This window comes from Crotalus tigris, unplaced genomic scaffold, assembly GCF_016545835.1.
Source record: "Crotalus tigris isolate CLP2741 ecotype Arizona unplaced genomic scaffold, ASM1654583v1 scf7180000024383.4638030, whole genome shotgun sequence".
Lineage (NCBI taxonomy): Eukaryota > Metazoa > Chordata > Lepidosauria > Squamata > Viperidae > Crotalus > Crotalus tigris.
In genome coordinates this window covers 247,007-271,785 of record NW_024100553.1, presented here as the reverse complement: position 1 = coordinate 271,785, position 24,779 = coordinate 247,007, and the positions used below count along the sequence as shown (strand labels likewise).

The following is a 24,779-nucleotide window of genomic DNA, read 5'->3' as shown; positions in this document are numbered from 1 at the left end:
CATAAAAACTTCCAGTGATGGAGCACCCATAAGTTCTGGAGGCAAGCCCTTCCACTGATTAATTGTTCTGTCGGGAAATTTCTCCTTAGTTCTAGGTTGGTTCTCTCCATATGCTGAAAATAAAAATTATGTGGACGTGTTATTATTATTATTTTTTTGACTGATACTATGTTTTTTAAGAAACTCATTTTTCTATTTTTTATTTGTAGTCATAATACTAAAACAACGTCTTGGCTAGACCCAAGGTGCCTGAACAAACAGCAAAAGCCTCTAGAAGAATGTGAAGATGATGGTAAGACAATCAGGACTTAAATAACATTCGGGAAGTCCACCTTTTCTTGTTTTGAAAGTCAGTAGTTTACCATTCAGGCTTGATTCTCTGGCTACAATAAAACTTTAGTTGTTAGCAAGTCATTGTGCATTAATGACAAGCGATCTAAGAATCTCACGTTGGTCTGTGATCAACTTCAGCAATTGGCTGCCCTCAAGAAGTCTTGGAGACAAGAGAGTCCCCAGAAAATTCCAGCATGGTCTGTAGTCTTAACACAACCGCAGTGTACAAATTTGAGTGGGCAATGCTCTTGTAGCTAGTGAAAACCCCCTTTTTTAAAAAAATGGCTGGTAGGCCTTCAAGAGTTTCAGAAGGACCATTGGTGACATAATGATGGAAGAGAAGGAGCATAGGTGGGATTTTTAGTGTTCTCCTCGCTGCCGTTTTAATTTTGTTTTGTTTACTACATGCACAGTTTCAGCAGTATGATCTTATGGTACTCCAAGACTTAGAAGAGGCTGGGAGGAACGCCATATATCTCATTGTTTCCCTGCCCTTGATCTTTATCCAAAGAAACCTTCTGCCAGTTCAGTGAAACTCAGATGTGGGTCCAGACAAAGGAAATGAAACAAACATACATCCATAACAGCTGCACACATAGGTTTTGGGTTGGATGTGTCTGTATAGGCAACAATTCTTTTTTCATGGCATGGAAGTAGAGGGGGAATATTCAAGTTTCGTAGGAAGTATGAAACCATACCCCCAGCAAACACCCACCCTGGAAAAATGCAAACTAAAACAATTTTGAAAGCAGTAAAGATAAAACCACCACTAGCAGCAACAGTAGTAATAAAAAAAAGTCAGTATAGGTATCTTTGACTTAAGATCAGTTGCTGTGAACATTCAAAGTTAAGACAGATAACCTCCTCCCCAAGGCTATATTTTTGAAGTTATAATGCCACTCCCTTCCTCCATAGTCACATCATCGTATTTGGGGTGCTTGGCAACTGACTTGCCTTTACGACTATTTGCAGCCTCCCGTGGTCATATGATTGCAATTTTCAATGGTTTTTTTTTTGGTTTTTTTGTTTTGTTTTTTGCCATTTTAGGCGTTTACTTCCAGTTTCTGGCAAAAAGCACCCATTGGGAAAAATGGATTTGGTTCATGACCACGGCATTTGCTTAACAACCACCACAAAAATGCTGAAAAATCTGGTCCGGTCACGTAGTGACTCTCTTAATGAGCGCAACAAATTATGACTATAATTCCAGGCTCAATTACTGTCCATAAGTTCATAAAGGAAAGGAAAACAACAGTGAAATAAGTAGTGCACATTTTTTTTTTTTATTAAAAGTTTTATAAATTTTACAAAAAAGTGCACATTTTAACATTAGTAAAAATATTAAGGAAAACAAGATTATCATCTTTAAAAGAGCACAGTGCAGGAATCCAATGAGCCTCTAGAGAGGGTGTTTGATGAATAAGGCCTTGTACCGAAATAACTGTGCATTTAATGGCCATCGACATCTCATTAGCTGGAATGTCTAATTATGGTTACAGGGCCTTGGCAAGGAAATAAGGGAGAAGATGATCAAAATTATTATGGGATTAAAGGATAAAACTAGATTTCCAAGCTAGGTAGTATTTTAGTTATGGCATCATTGGTCCTCTTAGATTTTTTTAATTACTGGAATCATAATTATAGTAGGTAAAACAAGACTAGACATTAGACTTATGAAATCATGTGTTTTATTATCATATTATTTGGAGCCAAAGACACTTCCTTAACTTTATTGAAGGCAAATCTGTATCTCATTCTTCTTTTCTTTAGTAATATATTTTGCAATATATAATCTATATATTTCTGAAATGTTATATTGGCAAAGATTTAATTCTGACTGTTTCTGAAATACTGAAAGAAGGAAACTAGTGTGCTGTTTAAGAAACTAAACTACCTTAATTTGTTAGGAATGCATTGAGAATAGGAGAAAAAAAAGCATACGCATAAAAGTATAATATTTTTTTGCAAGCATAATCTATGTTATTTGAAAACATTTCAAACAGGCTAAGCCTAATTCATTTAAAACAAAGCATTTTCAAAGTTCTCTTTTGAACATGCAAATATAAGCTAGTTCTACATATATAAAAGTTGCAGAAATATTAGTTAATGTAACACCATTATGGATTCTATGACTCAAAAGATTTTCTTAGACTATAGAATTAGGAATGGTAGATGTGGGCAGACAGAAGTTCCAGCAATAAATTAAAGAGAGGTTAACATCATTGATGATGTTAAAAAGCTAAACGCCACATCCCTCTTGAAACATAAATTGAATTGACATATGAATAAACCAAAGTTTTATATATATTTCAGAAATAATAAACTCCTGCTTTGAAGGTACTTCCATAGCATGTTTTTCAAATATATCTTGCTTTGGGATTAAGGCTGCAGGGATGACAAAAATTTTCTGGCAGGCAGTCACACTAAAAGCATATCAACCACTTGAAAAGTGAGTGGATTTAGAAAAACAAATGCCAGCTTCCATTTTGATTTAACTCTTGGAATGTCCTTGCTGCCTTTTAAAACCAGTTTTAGCATGCTTATTTTTAAACTCAAGAAACAACACTGGTTATGTGACATGGCTTCTGTGTATGAACTCCTAGAGTGATGGTTTATGATATCTACCTCTGACCCAATGTTCTTCAGGTAGGCCTCAAGTTACAACTATCCATTTAGTGACCGTATGAAGTTACACAGCACTTTAAAAAGTGACTCGTGTCCTTTTTTCACACTTATGATCATTGCAGCATCCCCGTGGTCACACGATCCAAATTCAGATGCTTAGCAATTGACATGTATTTGCGATGGTTGCCAGCCAGCTTCCAACAACAACAAAAAAGTCAATGGGGAAGCCAGTTACACTTAAGAACCATGTTACTAACTTAACGACTGAAGTGACTCACTTAACAATTGTAGCAAGAAAGGTTGTAAAAGGGGCATAATTCGCTTAACAGCTATCTTGCTTAGCAATGGAAACTTTGGGCTCAATTGTGATCATTGAGGACTACCTGTGCAGACATGTGTTAAGTGAGTTTTGCCCTATTTTGCGACCTTTCTTGCCATCCATTGGCATCCTTCAGTCTCGAGAGACTATAGTATCGTGCTCTGGGAAGAGGTCCTGAGGCAGCATCTGGTGTGGCTAAAAAGGCCAATTCGAGAATGGCAGTCCCTTCCACACTGAGGGCAGATACAATCTGTCCCCTGTCCAGCCCCCAGATTTCGCTAGTTCTGGGACGGCCTCTTTGCCTCAGCCTGCCGCACAAGTGTCTTCTCGAATTGGAGAAAGCCATGCTGCGTCTTTAGGCTCCAGGCTGAACGATCAGAGGTCAAGGATTCCCAGCTGTTAATGTCCATTCCCAAGGCCTTTAGGTCCCTCTTGCAGATATCCTTATATCGCAGCTCAGGTCTTCCTCTGGGGCGCTTTCCCTGCACTAGTTCTCCATACAGGAGATCTTTCGGAATCCGACCATCAGCCATATTCACGACATGCCCAAGCCAGCATAGACGTTGCTGTTCAATAGTGAATACATGCTAGAGATTCCGGCACATTCCAGGACTGCGCTATATTTGGGACTTTGCCAGGTGATGCCGAGAATACGTCGGAAACAGCGCCATAGTCATTAAGTATATCATTAGTAATTGGGTTGTTAAGTGAATCTGGCTTCCCCATGGCTTTTGCTTGTCAGAAGGTCACAAATGCTGTTCACATGATCCCAGGGACACTGCGACTGTCAGAAATATGAATCAGTTGCCAAACAGTTATAGGTCACTTTTTTCAGTGCTGTTGTAACTTCGAATGGTTACTAAGTGAACTGTTGCAAGTCGAGGACTACCTGCCTATCACGCCCCAATTCACGGAAAACTCCCTGTCAGTAATGGCATTTATTTATTTAAAACATTTATATAGCCACCCCATCTTTCACTGAATTCTGGGAAACTCCCCACCAGCAGTTATAACAACTTCAGTAATAAACATAATACATAAATATATTAAAACCATAAGTGCTTGAAGTTCTGGGACATAATGTTCAAGAAATTGGGTGGGCATTAATTCGGAATCTTTACACATCAAGTTAGACCTGTTGGCTCATTTCGTCCTGGTTAATCAGTATCCAGCCATCCAGATGTACCAGCATTCCTCACTGTTGACCATGCTAGCAGGGATTGGTTGGAATATTTGGATTTGAATATTGTGCAGCCCTGAGCAGGTCCATTATGTTGCTTCAACGGCAAATGGCTCTAAATTCTTATGGAAATTCTTAATCATCCAGATCAGTGGTTCTCAACCTGTGGGTCGGGACCCCATTTGGGGTCGAACAACCATTTCACGGGGGTCGCCAAACAAGGCTGTCCGCCATTTTTTCCCCCTTTTCTTTGGCCACGCCCCTGGCACCCGGTGATGTATAAGTGGTTGGGGGTCACCACAACATGGGGAACTGTATTATGGGGTCGCGGCATTAGAAAGGTTGAGAACCACTGATCCAGATCATGGTTGTCCCATACCTGCTTTTCAAAAGGCAATTAGGCTTTCTTGGTTTTTTTTTTTTTTTTCCCCTTGAAAATGTTTCATTTCTCATCCAAGAAGCTTCTTCAGTCCAGTTGCCTTTTAAGCATCTTTGGCTTTACCAATGGCTATGTAAACGTTTCCTGCTCTCGCTACCAGTAAAATTGTTTTGTATCGATTCTGGTTCTTATACATTAAAAATGGTGTCTGCTACCTGAGTCCTGGTATCCTCCATTTGAAATTGAGAAAACTTTATACTTATTAAAAAAATAATACTTGAAATCAATACTGTTTGCAATGTGACTGATAGGAGATTATATTTACAATTATCAATTAATCTAGCTGCGAACAGTACTTGGTTATGTTTTTTTGATGCTGAGAAATCTTATGTTTGGTACCTCTTTTTGGAAGATGTGGCTGATATGTTCAAATGAATCCATGCCTGTCCTATAATTTGCTTGCAAGTTTTCTCATTTCTCATTTGCCGATTACAGTTTTGTTTCTTAATTAAAAAAAACACACACTCTCATTCATACCATCATTTACCCATAAAAAATCTACGCTTTAGTGGTATTTTTAAATAGAATACATTTTTTGCAAGTACTTTCACATGAAAGTGTTTCTTAGAATAGAATAAAAGACATTTGCTTTGAAATTCCTTCAATTAGTCCATTTTGAAGTTACATACTTTGGTTAAAAATACACTCCTAAGATGACACCAACTAGCAAGCATGCATTATATGATGTGTCACCTCATTCCAATAAAGTTGGCACAGGAGTTATAATTAATCATTTCCATTAATGGTTTTATTCAATAGGAAGTTATAATTGGTCAAGGTTTTTTTTATTTTATTTTAATTATTCTGGAATGAAAGTAATAGTGTATCAAACCAGATTTGGAAACAGCTGAATTGCATCTAGTTTGAGACTTTGTTCTTGGCACACAGAAGAACTCTGATTTGGATATTTTCACAAATTATCACAAAACAACAGGCAAAAAACCACTTAAGCCTTTCCGCCATTCCCAGAAATGAATGGAAATTCCAGACATACAAGAACTCTCCATGCCCAAAGCCCTTAATTAGTACAGTTAATGTTGTAATCCTTGAATGTTCTTGATAGTCCTGCAAGTTGTCTTCTCCACCCTTTTTGAAGAGGAGATCCATGTTTTTACTCTTGCAGTGCAAAATGTATCTTTAGCATGGTTGCCAAGAGCTACATGCTTTCTAGTAACCAAAGTGTTGTGGCATGGGTTTGGGCTAAATTGGTATGAAACTTGGTGTTGGTTCTGCTATATACTGGAAGGAATTTCTTGCTTGCTGCTGGTGTCTGAATGTTTCTTTTAATTTTTTTTTCTATTTCACTGCTCTTCCTTTGGAGAAGAAGGGGTACACACGGAGGAACTGGACAGTGAACTAGGTAAATCATCCATCTCTCATTTTTTTTTTGTTTCATTGGTTGGACTGCACTATTAACCACTTAACATCTTTTTTCTTTCTATCACTTTTTCCTTTTTTTTTTAATTTCAAGCAATAACAACATGTAGCTTGGCTTCTGCACCAAACAGCATTTCCATAGGAATAACATTTTTGGATCAATACCCCATTTTGGGGGGATATCTTTTTTCCTTCTTCCCCCATGGCATTATTGTAACTTTTTCTGTTTGACATATGTAGCTATAGAGCATTGAAGGACTTTTCCCTGGGCTGGGTGATAATTCTAATTATTGACTCCTTCCTGTTTAGTTTTGATGTTAAATTAGGAACTTGAGTTTTGAGTCTAACTTTGTGAAATACTACAGCATTAGGATTTCATTTTTTTTTCTTGTAGGATATATATGATACCATATGGCTTAAGTACTGCTTAAAGTATAAAATGTGCTTGCAAATATCTAGAATTTGAAACTGACATTTGAGACCATCCAAATTACCATCCTAATTCTGGTTGCTGAGTATTTTTAGGCATACTTAGAATAAACATGTAACTGGCAAGATGCTACATAACCATGAAACCCCTAAAACGATGCAGCTCAATTATTGAATTTTATTCCTTCTGTGGGATTCAAAAAGCATCAGTTACATTTTGAATGGAAGGTGTAATTTACTTGATGCAAGATGAGCTGATTAACTATGTGTTTCCAATCCTTCTGGGAAAAATAAGGAAAAAGTTTAGCAAATTAGCTGCAAAAGAAAATTATGTTTGCTAGATTGCCTTTCAACGTATAAAAATAGTGACATGCTTGTTAATGTACCTGTTTCCATTCTGTTCATAGTTCTTTCTCACAGTTACACATTATTGAAGGTTTTTTTTTTTTTTTTTGCTACAGTGGTACCTCGGTACTTGTCATTAATTGGTTCCGGGAGGCGTGGCAAGTACTGAAAATGATGAGTGCCAAACAAACCATTGACTTGCCACATGACCCTTTGATTCAGCCAGAAAGGACTTTGCATCTGTCCCTTTTCCTATGTTAGTGATCTTCCCAGCATGGCAGATTTCTTGTCTGCCCTCTGCGGCCATACTCCTCTTTCTTTAGCAGCAATCTTCCAACATGCCCAACTTCCTGTCCATTCTCAATAGCCGTCCCCCTTTTCCTATCGCAGTGTGTCGAGTACCAAACAAACGAGTACCAGGACAACATTTTCATGTCAAAAATGCATCAAGTACCTAATTCGACGTGTTTTGAAGCAATCGAGTACCGAGATACTACTGTATATATTTTGCCAAGTGTCAGATGACTAGGCAACTGGCTATTTTGGATCCAGAGGCAACGAGCACACCAATAAATAAAGGGGCTTTTGGCTCTGTTAATAGCTCAAGCAAACAGATTTAAAAACATAATATGAAAAGCATACATACCAAGCAAGATGATACTCCAGTCTCTTACAAGTTATCAGGAGCTCTTTAATAACGACAACAGAGATATCCCAAGGTGGCCAATTTCCACAGTATCTAGTGCTAGGTTTTACGCAAAAGCTGCCAACGAACACCACCACCACCACCACCAAGTTTTTTAATCAAAACCCAGTACCATGAATTCATGGCCCTATGGTGGTCAGGAGACTTGCAAGACCCAATCTTGACTGGATGGCACATGACTTGAAAGTCTGAGACTTTCACAGGTTTGCAGCTATGTGAAAATTGTCCCCCATCCTTGTCCTTTATCCATAGATTTTATTTAGTTAAAATTTAAATAGATGCATATTTTTAAAAGCACATTTTTTTCCTAAACACATTATCAATAGCAGCTGCAGTGTGCAAAATCAGAGAGTATGCACTGCGTAGAAAGCTTGGATCTGCCGCACTTGATTTGATGGTTGGGCAGTTAAAAGAACTTTCAACACTCATTTATTGAAGTAACTCCTATGGTTCCTCTGGAGGACATTGAACCCTGAAATATTATAATAATAATACCACAAACAAAACTAGAAATAAAAGGAATGAAATAGGAGCTGGGATTTCTACTTGGCAGAAGTGGGTTAGTCACTTAGACTTCAGAATGATCTATTTGATAATGCTTTTAAAGAATTTAGTTGCAGTTCTTATAATTAGTTTTCCTATTCTTAAAGCACACTTTATCAAATAATTTACTTTTACAAGCTGAACACCGACAGCCTGGTATTCAGCCAGGATGCACACTTCCTTCAACAGGCACACATTTTTGTCTGTTTCGATTTCTACTTTAAGTGTGAAATACAAAAATATTCTGCAAGGAATGTGGGACAAAGGGGAATGGGAAGCTATTTAATGTTGATTGTATTTTATTTTGTTTATTTATTTATTTATTTTTTGAAAAAAAGTGTGTGTGGTCTCTTTTGTTATTGTGCTTCCAAGTCTTGTCTTAACTCCTAGAGAACTGTCTAAATAAGTCCCTGTGGTTTTCTTGGCAAGTTTTGGGAAGTGGTTTGCCCCTGCTTTCTTCCTGGGTCTGAGAGAGTGGCCCAAAGTCACTCCACTGGCTTTGTGCCTGAGGCAGGATGAGAATTCACGGTCCCCAAGTTTATAAACTGCCTTAAATCACTACATCAAACTGGCTTTTGTGTGTGGTCATGGCAGATGAGAAAATGTCTTCTTCCGCCCTCCATCTTCACTTCCTAATTAATGAGACCTATTGCACAATCTGCAGGCCCACACAAGATCTTTTTATTCTTTGCAGCCAAGTGGAATATTGGAAATTCTGTAAAGGGGGAGTGGGATTCCTGTCTATCTGTCTCTCATAACTTTTCAAAAAACTGAACAGAAGGGGACCAAAGATTCTTATGGGGAAGAAAACATGACAGAAAAAAAAAATTGGCTTTCAAAATGGGCTGGATCTAACCAGTGCACTTTATACAGGTAGTCCTTGACTTAAGAGCACGATTGAGCCCAACATTTCTGTTGCTAGCGAGACATTTGTTTAAAATGAGTTTTGCCCCATTTTATGAACTCTCACAGTTGTTAAGTGAATCACGGCAGTTGGTAAGTGAGTAACTGGGTTGTTAAGTGAATCTGGCTTTCCCATTGACTTTGCTTATCAAAAGGTTGCAAAGGGGGATCACATGACCCCGGGACACTGCAGTAGTCATAAATATGAACCAGTTGTCAAGCCTCTGAATTTTGATCACATGAACATGGGGATGTTGCAAAGGTCGTAACTGAAAAAGGGTCATAAATCACGTTGTAAATTTGAGCGGTCACTAAATAAACTGTTGTAAGTTGAGGACTACCTGTATTTTATTTTCAAGGGGATGCCTGGAATTTCTTCTCTAAATAAATAATAACATCCTACTGACAGGGATTTGGGGCTGGAGAATGATCAAAGTGCATTATAGAAGTTTTATCCTGAGTTAATAAGGGTTTGTTTCATTCGCTTATATAAAACTATTATCCTCAGAGAATCCACATTTGTGAAGGACTTGAGAAAAGGCCAATTTTTTTAAAAAAAATTATTGCCAAATATTTTCTCATCACACCTACTGCCAATTAGCCCCTGATTTCCTTTCTTCATCTCAGGAAATCCAAAAGCTCTTCAGATAGATGCCTTGAAAAAAGTGTGGGTGGGATAAATTGGAGGAAACCTGTTTTTTATTTGCAAACAAGGAACATGTGGAGCAAAACTTGTTTAATATTTTTCCTTGATTTTTAGCCAGTTCTGGGTTTGCAGTATAAACTTTGAGTAATTAGCCCATGTGTGTTTATAAGGGATTAATTCATTTTCAGTCTGGAACTGTTTGTGTCCGTATGGCACACTGCAGCTAGCACATTGAAAAACACAGAAATTTATGTGCAAGTGTCTGATTCTATAAACAGCGAGATTTTATCTTGTATACAATAGTACTTACCTGAACTCAGCTACTTTTTTCCCCCTCATTGGTTGCACAAAGGATTGCCCTGTTAACTACTGTGTATTTCCTGATGAATAAAGAAATATGACTTCTGATCATCTTTGTATATTTATCCTGAGGTTGAGTAAGTTAGGATTCATTTTCCCCTCCCCCATTTCACACACTGATACCTTTAATTGTCAAAATCAGTGCATTGGCAAAATACAATGATTTGCCGAAATGAGGAAACAAGCAACATGATGGGCTTTTGGCTCCACCTGCATCTGGCAATTTGAACTATGTAAAAAAATAGCATAGTTTGAAATGCAGTGGCAAAATGTTGTTTTTGTCATTTGCCATCCAGTCCCCTCACAGGCACCACTACACAGCTAATAAACTATCTCCTTTTTGGGTATCTTTCTAAGCTTTATGCTTATAGTTTTAGTTCAGAGGGAAAGAAAATCATAGTTTCTCCTTGTATTATACCATATCACTATTCCAACAGAGCAATTAACTGCTGCTCAGTTGCCCATCTGGTCATTGTAAACTAGCATAGTTAAGAATCTAGTTCAATTTCCCTTGCATGTCATGTCCTGATATATTCTCTCTCTCTCTCTGTAGGTAGATAGATAGATGGATGGATGGATGGATGGATAGATAGATAGATAGATAGATAGATAGATAGATAGATAGATAGATAGATAGATAGATAGATAGATAGATAGATAGATAGATGACAGAGGGGGAGAGATAGACAAGATAGAGATCTGCTTGAAAGGCAAGTATTCCTCTTTATGCATTTTCATACAATATGGGCTTAGAATGTTTCCAGGCTTCTTTCTTATTAGTGTGCCTATAGAGAAATGTAAATCTTTACAGTACAGTATAGATACTCTATTGAAAAAAATATACATTTGTAGAAAATTCTACTCTCTGATAATTTTAAGTAAGATGAGGATATGAAGCCATTGTTGTTGTTGTTTTTCATTTTGCCTGCCTGCTTCCCTCTTTCCTTCCGCCTCTCTTTCTCTCTCATTCACATATGCACACACTCTTTTCCAACACAAGCACTGTCAGTGTATTTACCCCTGATTTGAAATCTGTAGGCAGAGCATAGGTGAGAACAATTGCAACACCTGTGACACTGCAACATTCAAATAGTATTCTTCACCAGGATTTACGAAGGATTTTTCATTAATCAAGAAAACAAAAGAGCGGAATTAAAAAGGTAAATTCGGATACACGCTCCCACGCTTTCTCTCTGTCGACTAACCTATGTTTATAGAAGTATTTACGCTTTCAGTCAGCAAATCTTCAGGCACGGAGCTCTTTAGTTTCCCTCGGCAACCCTCTTTCTCTTATTGCTGCGCTCTTTTCCCCTGCAGTTGTTTTAAGAGTGAAGATTACTGTATGGTGTGATTAAAGGATAATGATTCAGTGACAAGTTTTGTAACATGATAGAATGACGGTATGTACTCAGAGATTTCTGCTGTCAGCTCTGGGATTCTGATTCATTTCAATTGCAATAGAAATATGAAATGCCTTGATAGCTAACAGGCACTTGATACAAGTCAGACCTCATCGGTTGGATACTGGAGCCTTCTTCAACCAAGTGCCCTCCAGATATTTCAGGTCATATCATGGATAAGAATCTTGGGATTTGCAATCCCAGTACTCCCGACAGAATTTGAAGTGATTTCTTTTAAACTTTATTTCATTAACTATAAAGTAATTTGTTGCTGAAGATTCTATAATGTTCTCCTTCTGCTACATTAAAAATTACAACTTGAGTTCAACTTTTAGAAAAGTTTTGGGAGAAACACACCAAAGACTTTGGGGAGTCATTTGTTCTCTTTAATGAGTCACCAAATTATTATTTGTTCATTTTGATTTTACTTTTAATGTAATCTTTATTTCTTCTTTGTCGTTTTGAACAATACCATAATGTTCAAGTGTTCAGACATAATTTCCACAGCAGTACCAGAAACCTCAGTATAATTGGTAACATGATTCTTATATTTTACAAGAGTTACACAAAAGCTCCTGGATCATGAAAGTTACTCTTAATCTGCATTCTTTGCACTACTACAACTTTGCTCTCTTTCTGGATAAGAATTGCATGCTCTTTACTCTTAAGTAGCAAAATAAGAGCCAGGGATCCATAAATCTTAATTCTATTGCCTGAATGCTTGGTTAAATAAAAAATGAAGAATAAGTGGGTATGTCTTAAATGGCATAATTTTATTCCTGGGGAAAAAAAGTTTGTAATTGCATTTGTATGTTTTAAATAAGGAACATTGCAGCTTTATGGAAAATGATAGAGGTGTGCAGTATTTTTCCATGTACAAAATTAATATACTTAAAGAAAATTTTCTTTTTTGTTTGTTTCTAGAACTACCTGCTGGTTGGGAAAAGATTGAAGATCCTGTATATGGTGTCTACTATGTAGAGTAAGTCTTTTGTACAGATTATTTTGTAGGAACACATGCCACAAAATAATTTTCAACTGCTATGGAAATTCACCTTAAGTTCATATTTGTCATTCAAACAAATTAGCAGTCTTGGTTATGTTTCCTTTTTTTTTTAATTCTAATGCTGTATTTTGTTAAAAGCACACACTTGTATCTCATAGGAAGGATTTCAAGAGTGAAGCAGTAAGATTTGTGATGTATTGCTCTTGTGCTCCCCCTAGTGATATTTTATTGCAACATCAGCATCTCAGCCTGCAAAAGAAAAAAGAAAAAAAGAGGGTTCCTAAATACAAAGTTAAAATAAAACGTTCTGATTGAGCTATGCTCTAGAAATAAAATATAGCAAAACTAAGCAACATGAAGAGGGTCATATATGTCATTAGGTTCCTTTAAAAAAAAAGATGCTTCACAGAAAATGCATTGTAGCCAAACAGGTTCCTATTGTATCATGACTTTTAACAATGGAGAATAAAAATTAATAATTTTAAATGTATAAAATCAATATTAATCACATGGAATTCTGCAGTGTTTAGCTGTTCAATACAGAATGAAGGAGCATACTGTTATCATCATTTTAAATGAGCTTAATCCAGGTGGCGGTAACCTTATACTTTTTGATAATCTGTATTCAGCATTAGCTATATTGCTAACTTGATAAGAATGCACAGTTAAATATAAGCATGTTCCTATTTATAATGGTGACTTATAGTAGTTGTGAATAAAAGTAAAAGGAGAATTTTCAAAGTCCCTCCTCTCCATAGTACGGTAATAACATTTAATAATTTGTGGCATTTGTTTTGGATCATACTTTGTCTGTACTAGGGACAAAATTGGATAATTATTACAATATAATATTTATTTTGTAGAAAATGCCAGGATAAAATAATTGATTAATTAATATTTCTTAAGGGGGACGGGGAAGGAGATCCCACCATTTTCTGGGCCACAGTTTGGACATGTAATTGAGCATTCCACATGGCTGTTTCTATTATATTTACATATTATGTGAGAGATTAATTAAGATGCTCTCCAAATACATGGGAAACCACAGCTTGTAGAATCCATTGGTCATGTAACTAGGAATTCAAGAAATCTGGAGGGACTGAGGTGAGAACAATGCTAAAATCAAATGAATTGAGATCCCTGATGGATACCTACCTGCCTATCAGAATTTCATTATTATTTTTTTCATTTCCCCAAAACCTGTTTCAAAAATTGGAAGAGTTTCTGGAATATTTTTTAAGGTGACCTGAGAAGCTTCTTGGGGAATAGGAGATAAATAAAATAGTCAAGGTTTCTACTAGTTAAGTAGTAACCTTAATTAAGAAATTTTTCATTTGGAAATTGGTTTCAATTTTTGCCATTTGTACATGAATTTACTGGTTTTCCTCCAGGTAAGTGTAGCTCTCATACCACAATCCTTCAAATATTTATGTTGCAACAGTAGTTATACATAGCTACACATAGCCCATGTATATGGGAGTTTTATGTATGTTCATCTAACCCAATTTATTTTAGTTACGCTTGCTTAGAAACAAAGATTCCTTCGTTTCGTACAGTTGTTGAAATTTATTTATTTAATTATTTATTTATGAGACTTATATACCGCTTGTCTGCTGTAGAGCTAGAACAAAAAATTATGGAGCAAATTTGACATTTTAAAATGCGACACAAATCACTCATTTTTTTTCCTGATAAATTTAAATTTAAAGAAAAATAATCTGCCTCAATACTTGTATAACGTAATGTCAATAAATTTGATAAATAAATAAACTTTGGGATTTTGTTTTTAGGGGCAATCTATTTCACGTTACAGATGTGAGGATCATGTTTGTCCAAACAACTGGGAAATTATATTTAATTTTAATTAGACTATAGTTGCAGTTGTTGCTCTATTGATTTTTTTTAATTATGTCATGTTAATAATGGTTAGTGCTGTGATTAATATTAAATGCCCCAAGTAATCTATTTGCATTTGAAGAGAAGGATGATTTTTTTTAATAAAAAAGAAAAGAGATCCATAGAGTAGGTTGAGGGATGTAAGATTTAAATTGGGATGAGGTTGGGGGTAAGGAGGAAGGAGAATATGAGTTGATAATACTGATACAGGTTACAAGTGAGACAGGTTATACCTACTGTATTAATTTGGGGGCCTGAAACCTCTCCACTAAGGTATTTATATACAGGTAATCCTTGACTTACAACAGTTCATTTAGTGACCATTCAAAGTTATGATGACACTGAAAAAGGTGACTTAATGGCCATTTTTCACAGTGACAACCTTTGCAGAATCCCTTTGGTCATGTGATCAAAATTTTCACGCTTGGCAACTGGCATGTATTTATGATGGTTGCAATGTCCTGGGGGTCATGTGATCACCCTTTGCGCTCTTTGGGCAAGCAAAGTCAATGAGGAAGCCAGATTCACTTAACAACTGTGTTATTAACTTAACAGTTGCAGTGATTCACTTAACAACTATGGCAAGAAACTTCGTAAAATGGGGCAAAATTCATTTAGCAACAGAAACTTTTGGCTCAGTTGTGGATCTAAGTTGAGGACTACCTGCAATAAAAAATATGTTTCCATTTTTTTAATGTAGTCTTCTACCCTGAATTTATGGTGAAATGTCTGAGAAGATCCAATTACTCATTTTAAGAGATTTTTGTCAGGACTATTAATTTATAGCACTGTGTCCCTAGTTTTTGAAACAGTCTTCCATGCAGATTTAAAGTTTTTGTTTCCTTAGCAGATGAAACACACATTAGGTATTTTAAGACTATCCAGTATTTTGATCAGATATTTTAGAGAAGCTAATTATTTGAAACTTCACCAAGCCAAACCACAGGCAAACCTACCTTGAGTTTTTACTTTTTTAGAATATTTGAAAGTTGCTGTGTCAGAGAAGTTATTGTAATTCATAAATCAACATTTGGCACAAAGTAAAGGAGCATTGCTCCTGCAGATTTTATATCTAATGTTTGCCCTGTTGTTGTTGTTTTTGTTTTTTTTTTTAAGAAAAACTTAAATCTCCCTATCATTTTTGCACTTTGCACCAAAAGTTTCCTTATTAATGAATGTGTTTTCTTTTCTTTTTTAGCCATGTCAACAGGAAAACACAATATGAGAATCCAGTTCTGGAAGCAAAAAGGAAAAAGCAGCTTGAGCAGCAGCCCCCAGCACAGCCTCCAGCACAACCATCTGAAGGTTGGCACCTCCTCAGTAGAAACACCAGGGTTGAAAGATTTGCCAAATGCCATACGTGCATACATATTTCATATTTTTGATAAATTTCTGGACAGGTCTGACTTCCTTCCTGCATGAAAACACAGGGAACGTGAGCTAATTTAAGTGGAATATTTAAGACAAATAATCCGCTCACCCAAACTGTTATGCAGCCATTATGAAAAGTCTCTTTGGGACTGATTGGGGAGTCTTGATGGAGAATCCTATGCAGTTGTGATTTAACCATTGAAACTTGAATTTGAAATATGCATGCTTGAGACATGTCTAAAGCACTCTTTGTGGAAGAAATGGATCCTGGTGTATTCTACATGTTTGGTACACACAAAGTGCTATGTTCAGTTCTTGTAATCTATCTCTCTCACAAACACACACAGACACACATACACACTTATAAAGGGCAAAAAGATAGGGCTGCCAAAACGTCAAGCTAATACAAATGCATTCTGTATGCACAAATTGCCATGTAACTATATTGAAAATTGTTCCAAAGTAAACAGATACCATCCCAAATTAGAGTGATTCGTTATAACAACAAGGTAGTATTTTTTGTTTGTGTGATTATGTATTTAATATTCTTATCTGACTGCCTGAAACCAGCTGGAACTCTAGGTGGCTTATAGAGTGCAGGAATTAAATACTAAAAACACAAAGCTAAAAATGATCAAAATGTAAAAGCACTGTCTGGAACTGATGGGCACAAGCAACTAAAAACACTTGTGAAAACTTTATTGTTTATCACTAAATTGCTAACTTTCCCTGGGAATGACCAGATAAGGCTTAATGGATTCTGGGAGGGGGGGAGGGTTATGCTTATACCAGCAGCATAAGGAATCTAAGTTCAGCCCTTGCTTGACCCTCCTTCCAGATAGCTGGTGATTCCCCCATATGAACAGTTCATGTACAAAAGAAAAGCCCTATTTCACTTGCTTCTATAAGCCATGAGAGTGAGGAGCAAATATGTTCTTTTAAAGCTTGTTACTTTTGGGCCCCCTTCTTCTAGCAGGAGGTAGATAGAAGGACAGAAGAAATTCTCAGGTGATCTCTAGTGGTCCAGGTAAGATGATTGGATGTTAATTGGGAAAGGTAGAGAATCAAAATCTATTATTATTATTATTGTTGTTGTTGTTGTTGTTGTCAAAACCAAGACAATAATCTGTAGATGGTACATTCTTCCCCCCCTTCCTCCCAAACCTGTGTGGCAGCTGAGAATGAGAAAGATAGTTTCAGCCAGGTTGGTTTCAGAAGTTGACAAGTAGTTTGGATATCCACAGGCTTTCCCTTTTTTCTTCATCAGTCCAGCTTAGATGCTGCTTCTGCTATGGCTTCTCACAATTTGAAAGCGAAATCTCAGGTTCTCTCTGTTGTGAGCTACAGAAATATAAGACTTTTTTTTTTCTGATATAAGAAAGAGGCACTAGAAAACATTTCTCCAAATAATTTCTGGGGGACAAATTTGTTCAGTGGATAAATCATATCTGTTACATCTCAGTACTTTCTTCCATTAATCATTTTTTTACATCGATTTTCTGATGTGCAAAATAAATTAATGTAAGGAGGGCAGTCTAAATTACATACGCATTCTAAGATTTTTTTTTATTGAAAAGTTTTATAAAAGTTACAATATACACCCCAAAACCCACCCACCCTAAACCCCCCCTCTCCCTCCCCCACTTCCCAGAGCTGAGTACAGGGTAACAAATATAATAATCATACTCTAACGAACATTAATCAACTATGTAAATAACCAAGTCCATAATGCGCTTTAACTCCCCTTTAACATAAAAATAAACAAATTGAAAATAAGCATAATAATATAAACAAGTTAATATCCTAATTCTTGAACAATACAATATCCAAATTGTTAAACAATATTAATACTAAAAATAATAATAAAACTAATAAAAATTCCACTATAGTAAACTATTAATAATAACAATACTCTAAAATTTACTCATAAAGTAAATGGAACTTTTTAGTCCCATATTTATTCTGAATATAATCTATCCATCTTCTCCAAACCGAAATGTATCTTTCTTGTGAATGATCCTTCAAATATGCAGAAATCTTAGCTATTTCTGCTAAATTTGAGACTTTAAGCGTCCATTCTTCTATAGTAGGCAAACAATCCTTCTTCCAATATTGCCCTACCAATAACCTTGCAGCTGTTATCAAATTCAACATCAAATTAGTTTCTTTAGCATCACAATCTACAATAACACCCAATAAAAATAATTGTGGAGTAAACTTTATCTTTCTCCTAAAAATCTTTTGAATGTTCCACCAAATCTTAATCCAAAAAACCTTTTATATTTCTGCAAGTCCACCAGATATGAAAATAAGTAGCATCCAAACTACCACTTCTCCAACATTTGGGCTGTAAATTAGGATACATACAAGACAACTTTTTAGGATCCAGATGCCATCTATAAAACATTTTATAAAAATTTTCTCTTAAATTTTGTGCCTGGGTAAATTTTACATTTCTAACCCAAATTACCTCCCATATATCCAATGGAATCGGTTCTTGAATATTTTGGGCCCATTTTACCGTACAATCTTTAACTAAATCCATTTCTGAATCCAATTCTATTAAAGCATTATAAATTCTCTTTATATGCGCTTGGTTTTGATCTTTAATCTGTTTTATCAAATTCTCATCCATTGAAGTAATACCAACCTTTTGATCTAACTTCCACCTAGCCAACAATTGATTATACTGAAACCAAGATTGTACAATATTTTCTTGCTTTAACTCAACTAACGGTTTTAATTGCCAATCATTCCCTACCAATCTAAGTAGTTCCTTATAAGAAATCCTATCCAAATTCACACCCATAGACACCCCCTCTATCGCGTGTCCAGGAAGATCTTGTCTACCTCTGTAGTGATAGGTAATGATGCAGTTCATGGTGACCAATACATTCCACCCACTGGTTGGTCTCCCACTCAGGTTTCCAGCTTCTGCTTGGTTAATGTTGTTGTCTATGCTTGGTCTGCATTTAGTTGAGATGATGGATCGCTGTTTGCTACTCTTGTTCTTGAGAAGACTTTGAGAGACATCCATAAAATCAGTTGTGACAAGTCTTCTGAGGGAAGTCAAAGGAAGAGATCCAATGATCTTGCATTAACAATGTACAAAACCCAAGTGGTTCATTGTGGGGCTGGATGCTATATGTTAGGAGTCTCCCAATCCTTGGCCCATGGACCAGCACCAGCATGCCAGAAACCAGGCTGCACAAACAAGCAAAGCCCCATCCACAGGATGCAGGCAGCACACGAAACCACGCCCCCTCCGGTCCACAAAAAACCCCTCTCCACGGAACCTGCCGCTGGTGCCCAAAATGTTGGGGACTGCTGCTATATATAATATTCCAATAGCGCTTCCTGTTCCAGACGATACACTTCAAAAACAAATATGCTCTGAATGTTCTAGTCTGTATGTTAATGCCCTTTGGATTATAGAATGTGTTTTAATGGTTAAAACAGTTTAAAATTCTGTTTTTCTTTTTCTCTCTTTTTTTTTTCCAGAATGGACTGAAGATAATCCTCCCCTTGCTCCTCCTTCTCTTCCAAACCATATTCCCACTAACCAGGAGACAGTTAGAGATGTTCCAGTACAAGGTAAATTGCTATAAGTGTAATGAAAGTTGTTTTTTTAAGTGTCAGAGAAGAGCATTAGCTATCTAAAACAGATCATAGGACCTTCAAGAACGTTCATCCCCACTTTACACCTCCCTCCAAAATTGTTTGGTGTCCTCACTGGCAGATGCTTCTGGGGTTATCACAACCACTATCACCATCTTCAAATAAGAACATACATGTAGTCCTCTACTTACAAAAGTTCATTTATTGACCATTCAAAGTTACAGCAGCGCTGAAAAAAAGTGACTTATGTGTACAAACATTGCAGCATCCCAGTGATCAACTGATTAAAATTCAAATGTTTGGCACCTGACCTGTATTTATGACGGTTACAGTATCCTCGGGTTATGTGATCATAACATGCAACTTTCTGACAAGCAAAGTCAATGAGGAAGCCCAAATCACTTAACAGCTGTGTTACTAACTTAACAACTGCAGTGATTCACTTAACTGTGGCAAGAGAGGTCATAAGGAGAAAAGGAGAAAACTCACTTAATAATTGTCTCACTTAGCAACAAACAATTGTAGTTGTAAGTCAAAGACTACCTGTTGTGCTTAATTTAATATTATTAATTCCTATTATTCATCCTAGGAAGTAACTTTCTGATAAATTAAAGCCTAGAATAACAGGAATAGAAAATATCATATGTTCTATAATATAATTGTATAAGATTATACACTATTGTCACATCTAATCTCTCCCCTCCAATCTATCTAAACTAAACTGGACAATGTGTCTTAAATTCTTCCCAGATTTCAGGCAGATATTCAGAACAATGTACTAATACGGGGTTTTTTTTTAGTTTTAACTCTGATGTTGCCCTCTATGCTGAGAAGAATATTACTTTCCACAACATTACATTCTTAGCTGCTCATCTTTTGAGATGTTCAGAGTAGCAAGGAAATTCTCAGATTCAAGGTTTGGAAGTCATTAAGACAAGAAGCTTTGCACTCTCTCTGAAATATTCTGTACTCTTGAAAAGCTGCACTTAGAAGTCTACCCTTTTCAACAAGTTTGGGGGTGCCAAACTGTAACAGGAAAGGGAGAATTGGAGAATATTGGGCATCTGCAGCTAGATATGAACCAAGATGTATTAGCAGTATAGAAGCTCACTGTTATTGTATATACAGTAAGTTATTAATAACATGCAACAAGAAGTGATGATGACTAAAGGATGGGAATTCAGATGCTGGATGGCAAGAGACTCTATCTGGGGAGTAGTTATGGGCATTATTACCATACCCCTTACTTAAAGTCTAGATGCAGTCAGAGACACAAACAGATCATTGATCTGATTTAAACTTTGTGAACAGATTTATCTTTTGAAGAAGTACATTATTACTGCTTTGGATTAATATAAAAAGAAAGTGTTGAAGATGTTCTGCCTTAGAACAAAGGTCCCCAATCTTTTGGGCATCAGGGACCAGTTCCGTGGAGAAAGTTTTTTTCCACGGACCATACAATGCATGGTTTTGTGTGCTGCCTGTATCCCACATATGGGGCTTTGCTTGTTTACGCGGCCCGGATGCTGGCATGCTGTGGCCCGGTACCGGTCCATCAACTGGGGGTTGGGGACCCCCTGTCTTAGAATATTTGGGAATAAACAACTTAGGTTTTTTTTTTCTGTCCCTGTTCACTTAATGTGTACCTATATACAAATCAAGACCTGCTACGCTTTATTATTTGTTTTATTTCAATCATGCTTGTGACTGAATAACTTAAGAGAAGCCATGGAACTCCTTCTGAGTTCCTTTGAAACTATGAAAATATATACATTTGGAGAGATTTTCTTGTATAGTGACCAATCGAAAAGAAGGCAGTCCATTAATGTAGAAAATTCTGCCTTTTAATTGTTGTTCCTCTAAAACTTAATGCATGCTATATAATTGCCCATTAATTAGAAAAGCCAGAATATATAATTTCAAAAGCTTTGCAGCTATTTTGAAGGGCTTTACTCCAACAGAAACCTGGAGAAAAGCTTACTACTCTCAAATACATCCACTGTTTTGACAAAGAGGCTGAATCATAGTCTCAGCATGTATGAACCATTCATAGGTCTAGTTAAACTTGTACCTGACCTTTTGATTTCAGCTGATAAAAACTGGGCTTTAAGTGCAGTGGCAGTGTATCAGAAATACAACAAGGAATTAATGCATACAAAAATAATGCAGTATACCCCTGCAATATTTTTTTTATTTTAATTGGTATTATGTAGAATTAACAAATTGTCATATGTATATACATATCTTTCAGTGTCAACAGCACTCTGTAGAGCAGGGATCTTCAAACTTGGCCCTTTTATGACTTGTGAACTTCAACTCCCAGAATTCCTCAGCCAGGCATGCTGGCTGCGGAATTCTGGGAGTTGAAGTCCACAAGTCATAAAAGGACCAAATTTGAAGACCCCTGCTGTAGAGCATAACCAAGGAGTAAGAAATAATAAGAAATTAAAGGTATACGATAAAAAGAAAAGGAAATGGAAACACAACTAAATCTACTTAATAGCAAGTCCATTCATACTATTGCAGCCTTGCAAGCAAACCTTTTTTTGCCCTATTTATACATCACATTGTAGATGCTTTCTGTTCTTTAACTCCTCACTTCTTGCTTTCTGAAGATCTCGTCAACTCCATCCAACTATAACGTTCTCAATCTTACTCTCGGTCTACTTTCATTTATTCCTCTTTCATAAGTTTTCGGTTTCAATTCTTCTCCGTAGGACAAGACCACTTGCCTCTTTTGTGTTAATGAATACGAAAGGGGAGTTAATTTATTGCGCTACGGGCAGAATATTAGAGAAGAGAAGGATACTGTAGAGAAATTAGTGGATTTTTTTTCTCTTGACTTATAAACTTCTGAAATTTTCACAGCAGGGAAACCATTTTTTACCCGGAACCCATCTGAACTGAAAGGGAAGTTCATTCACACCAAACTGAGGAAAAGCAGCAGAGGCTTTGGTTTCACTGTGGTCGGCGGGGATGAACCAGATGAATTTCTACAGATAAAGAGTTTGGTGCTTGATGGGCCTGCAGCACTGGATGGCAAGATGGAAACAGGTAGCCTGTCAGACACGAGAGGTTTCTCTGCTTTAATGGGGGATTAGCCATGGGAAAGTAGGGTAGTCACCTACATTTAAATCATGTTAGTTAGTTAATTTCTGTCTCAAAGCAAAGGAAGGGAAATAACACATTCCTTGGGATAAAACTAGGAGTTCCATTCCACAGTTTTTTTCCGTACTGTTTACAGTGCATTTTGCCAACTATTTTGGAAGATGTGAGTTCCTTGTTTTTTTTTAAAAAAAATTGCCTTGCCTCCTATAAAATTTCATGTCAGCTCAATGGCAGTTATCATTGATGGAAACTAAATGAAATAAAGAGCAGAGACAGAGCCAGTTTGGTATAGTGGCTAAGGTACTAAGTTAGAAACCGGGAGGCCGGGAATTCTAGTCCCACCTTAGGCACAAAGCCAGCTTGGGCCAGTCACCTTTTTCAGCCCTAGGAAGGGGACAACTGCAAGCTACTTCTGAAATCTGGTCAAGGAAACTTCAGGGACTTGTTTAGGCAATCACCAGGAATCAAGGTTGACTCAAAAGCACTTTAAAAAAGAAAAAGAAAATAAATAAAAAGAAGAGCAGTCCCATAACCTCTGTACACCTAATTCTCTTGTAAATATAATGAAAATAATGAAATATTCAATCAAGAGTCCCTTTAACTAATGCAATGCTAGAGAAAACTTATTAATCTACCAGAATCTAAAGCTCAATTATTCTATTTTGGCCAAAAGTGTTATTTTATTTTATTTTAAAGAAAAGATAATGGTTAGAATGTCAAGCAGGTTATGGCGTCTTTATATAATGTGTCTATATATTGTCTGTATATAGCACTATAAACAGGTTATACTGCCAAATCAAGCTATTACAATTTAGAAGCAAAATATTACAATCTGCGGAATGTCTTAATAGCAGAGAATTAAATCGAAAAGGTAGAGTGTACCTTGAAACATGTGCTACGTCAAAGCCAAAATGTTCTGCCATTTTTGTAGACAGAATTCAGAGCAAAGTCCTCCCCTGTGTGACTGATAATTGAAGACACACAATATAGTACTGCTGCACTTAACAAACCTTTTGAAGAGACAAAACATTAGAGCTTAAAAATGCAAACAATAGATTTCCAGGGCACTGAAGGATAATCCCATATCTGCTTAAAACCTCATTTTATATAGGCAAAAGAGTTTTATGTAAGCAATTTCTTTTTCAGAAATAAAAACATCAAAATGTTTCTTCCCAAGTGAACTGAACTGTAACACAATCAATCAAAAAAATATTTTTGAAATGTTTTAAAACAACTAAAAGCAAGAATTCCCTAGTCATGACGCTGTCTGCTGAAACCAGTGCAGTCTTTTTCAGTCATCATAATAAATTCTGCTTTTTTAAAAAGTGTTTATCAGCAAGTTAGTTTATTCTCATTGAAGAATGAAATTTATATTACTCTAGGAATATTTCCATGTTGGAATATATTTACTACTATAACAATGTTTCTTCCAGTTTATATGGCATTCTATTATTGTTCCCACTTCCTTCCTGGGGAATTTTAGAATCTTAAGAAAAGTAGAGGTAGTCTTTGACTAAATTACAGCCATTCATTTAGTGAACATTTGAAGTTACAACAAATATCCCCAAAATGCTGTGAATAGAAATATGCACACAAAACATTGAATTCTACAGTATCACCCCTAGCATTAAACACAGATCCAAATCCAGTATTTTGTCACCAGAAGCTCATGAGTTTAGCTATGTAAGGTAACCTCTGAATTTTTTAAAAAATATATTAAATATTAATATAAATATTAAAGTTTTAATAGATTTAATATTTTACTTTGGATTCATTGCCTCCTTTTTTCATAGTCTCTGAATTTGTTGTGGTGAAAAAATGGCCATATAAATTTTAGTTTCACAAAAAGAAAAATTATTATAATATTCAAATATGCATTTTGATGAGCTAAAATCATTCTTTGTCTCTGTTACATAGCATTTTGGATTATGTGATGCCAAGATAAATGAACTCCCTGGATCCATTTCCTTGATCAATGCATTTAAAGAAATATATATGATCATCAAAGGTTTCTAACTCTGGACGTTGGGTTCCCAAATATTTTCAGTAATATATATTTGATAAAACTGCCACTGGTTTTCACTATTGTTCCACCTCTTTACTTTTGCTATGCACTGAATGAAACAAGAAGCTTGTATGTATAAACTAACAGAGTTTCAACCATCTGTTCTGTAG

General features: G+C 36.2%; 1 protein-coding gene across 31 annotated transcripts in view; it reads left to right on the top strand.

Annotated features, from left to right (window-relative positions):
* Positions 1-24,779, top strand: part of MAGI1 (membrane associated guanylate kinase, WW and PDZ domain containing 1) — a 510,767-nt gene that overhangs the window by 400,821 nt on the left and 85,167 nt on the right. For 15 of the 31 annotated variants that reach the window (XR_005554903.1, XM_039328720.1, XM_039328711.1 and 12 more), the window contains 6 exons: positions 210-292; positions 6,218-6,256; positions 12,530-12,587; positions 15,706-15,812; positions 19,380-19,472; positions 22,365-22,550. Coding sequence is in view for 30 of the 31 variants with exons in the window: in XM_039328720.1 (XP_039184654.1) it covers positions 210-292; positions 6,218-6,256; positions 12,530-12,587; positions 15,706-15,812; positions 19,380-19,472; positions 22,365-22,550 (566 nt within the window). In the remaining variant the exon portion in view is untranslated. The remainder of the gene's footprint in view (positions 1-209; positions 293-6,217; positions 6,257-12,529; positions 12,588-15,705; positions 15,813-19,379; positions 19,473-22,364; positions 22,551-24,779) is intronic. The other 16 variants (XM_039328727.1, XM_039328710.1, XM_039328730.1 and 13 more) reach the window with 2 other exon arrangements.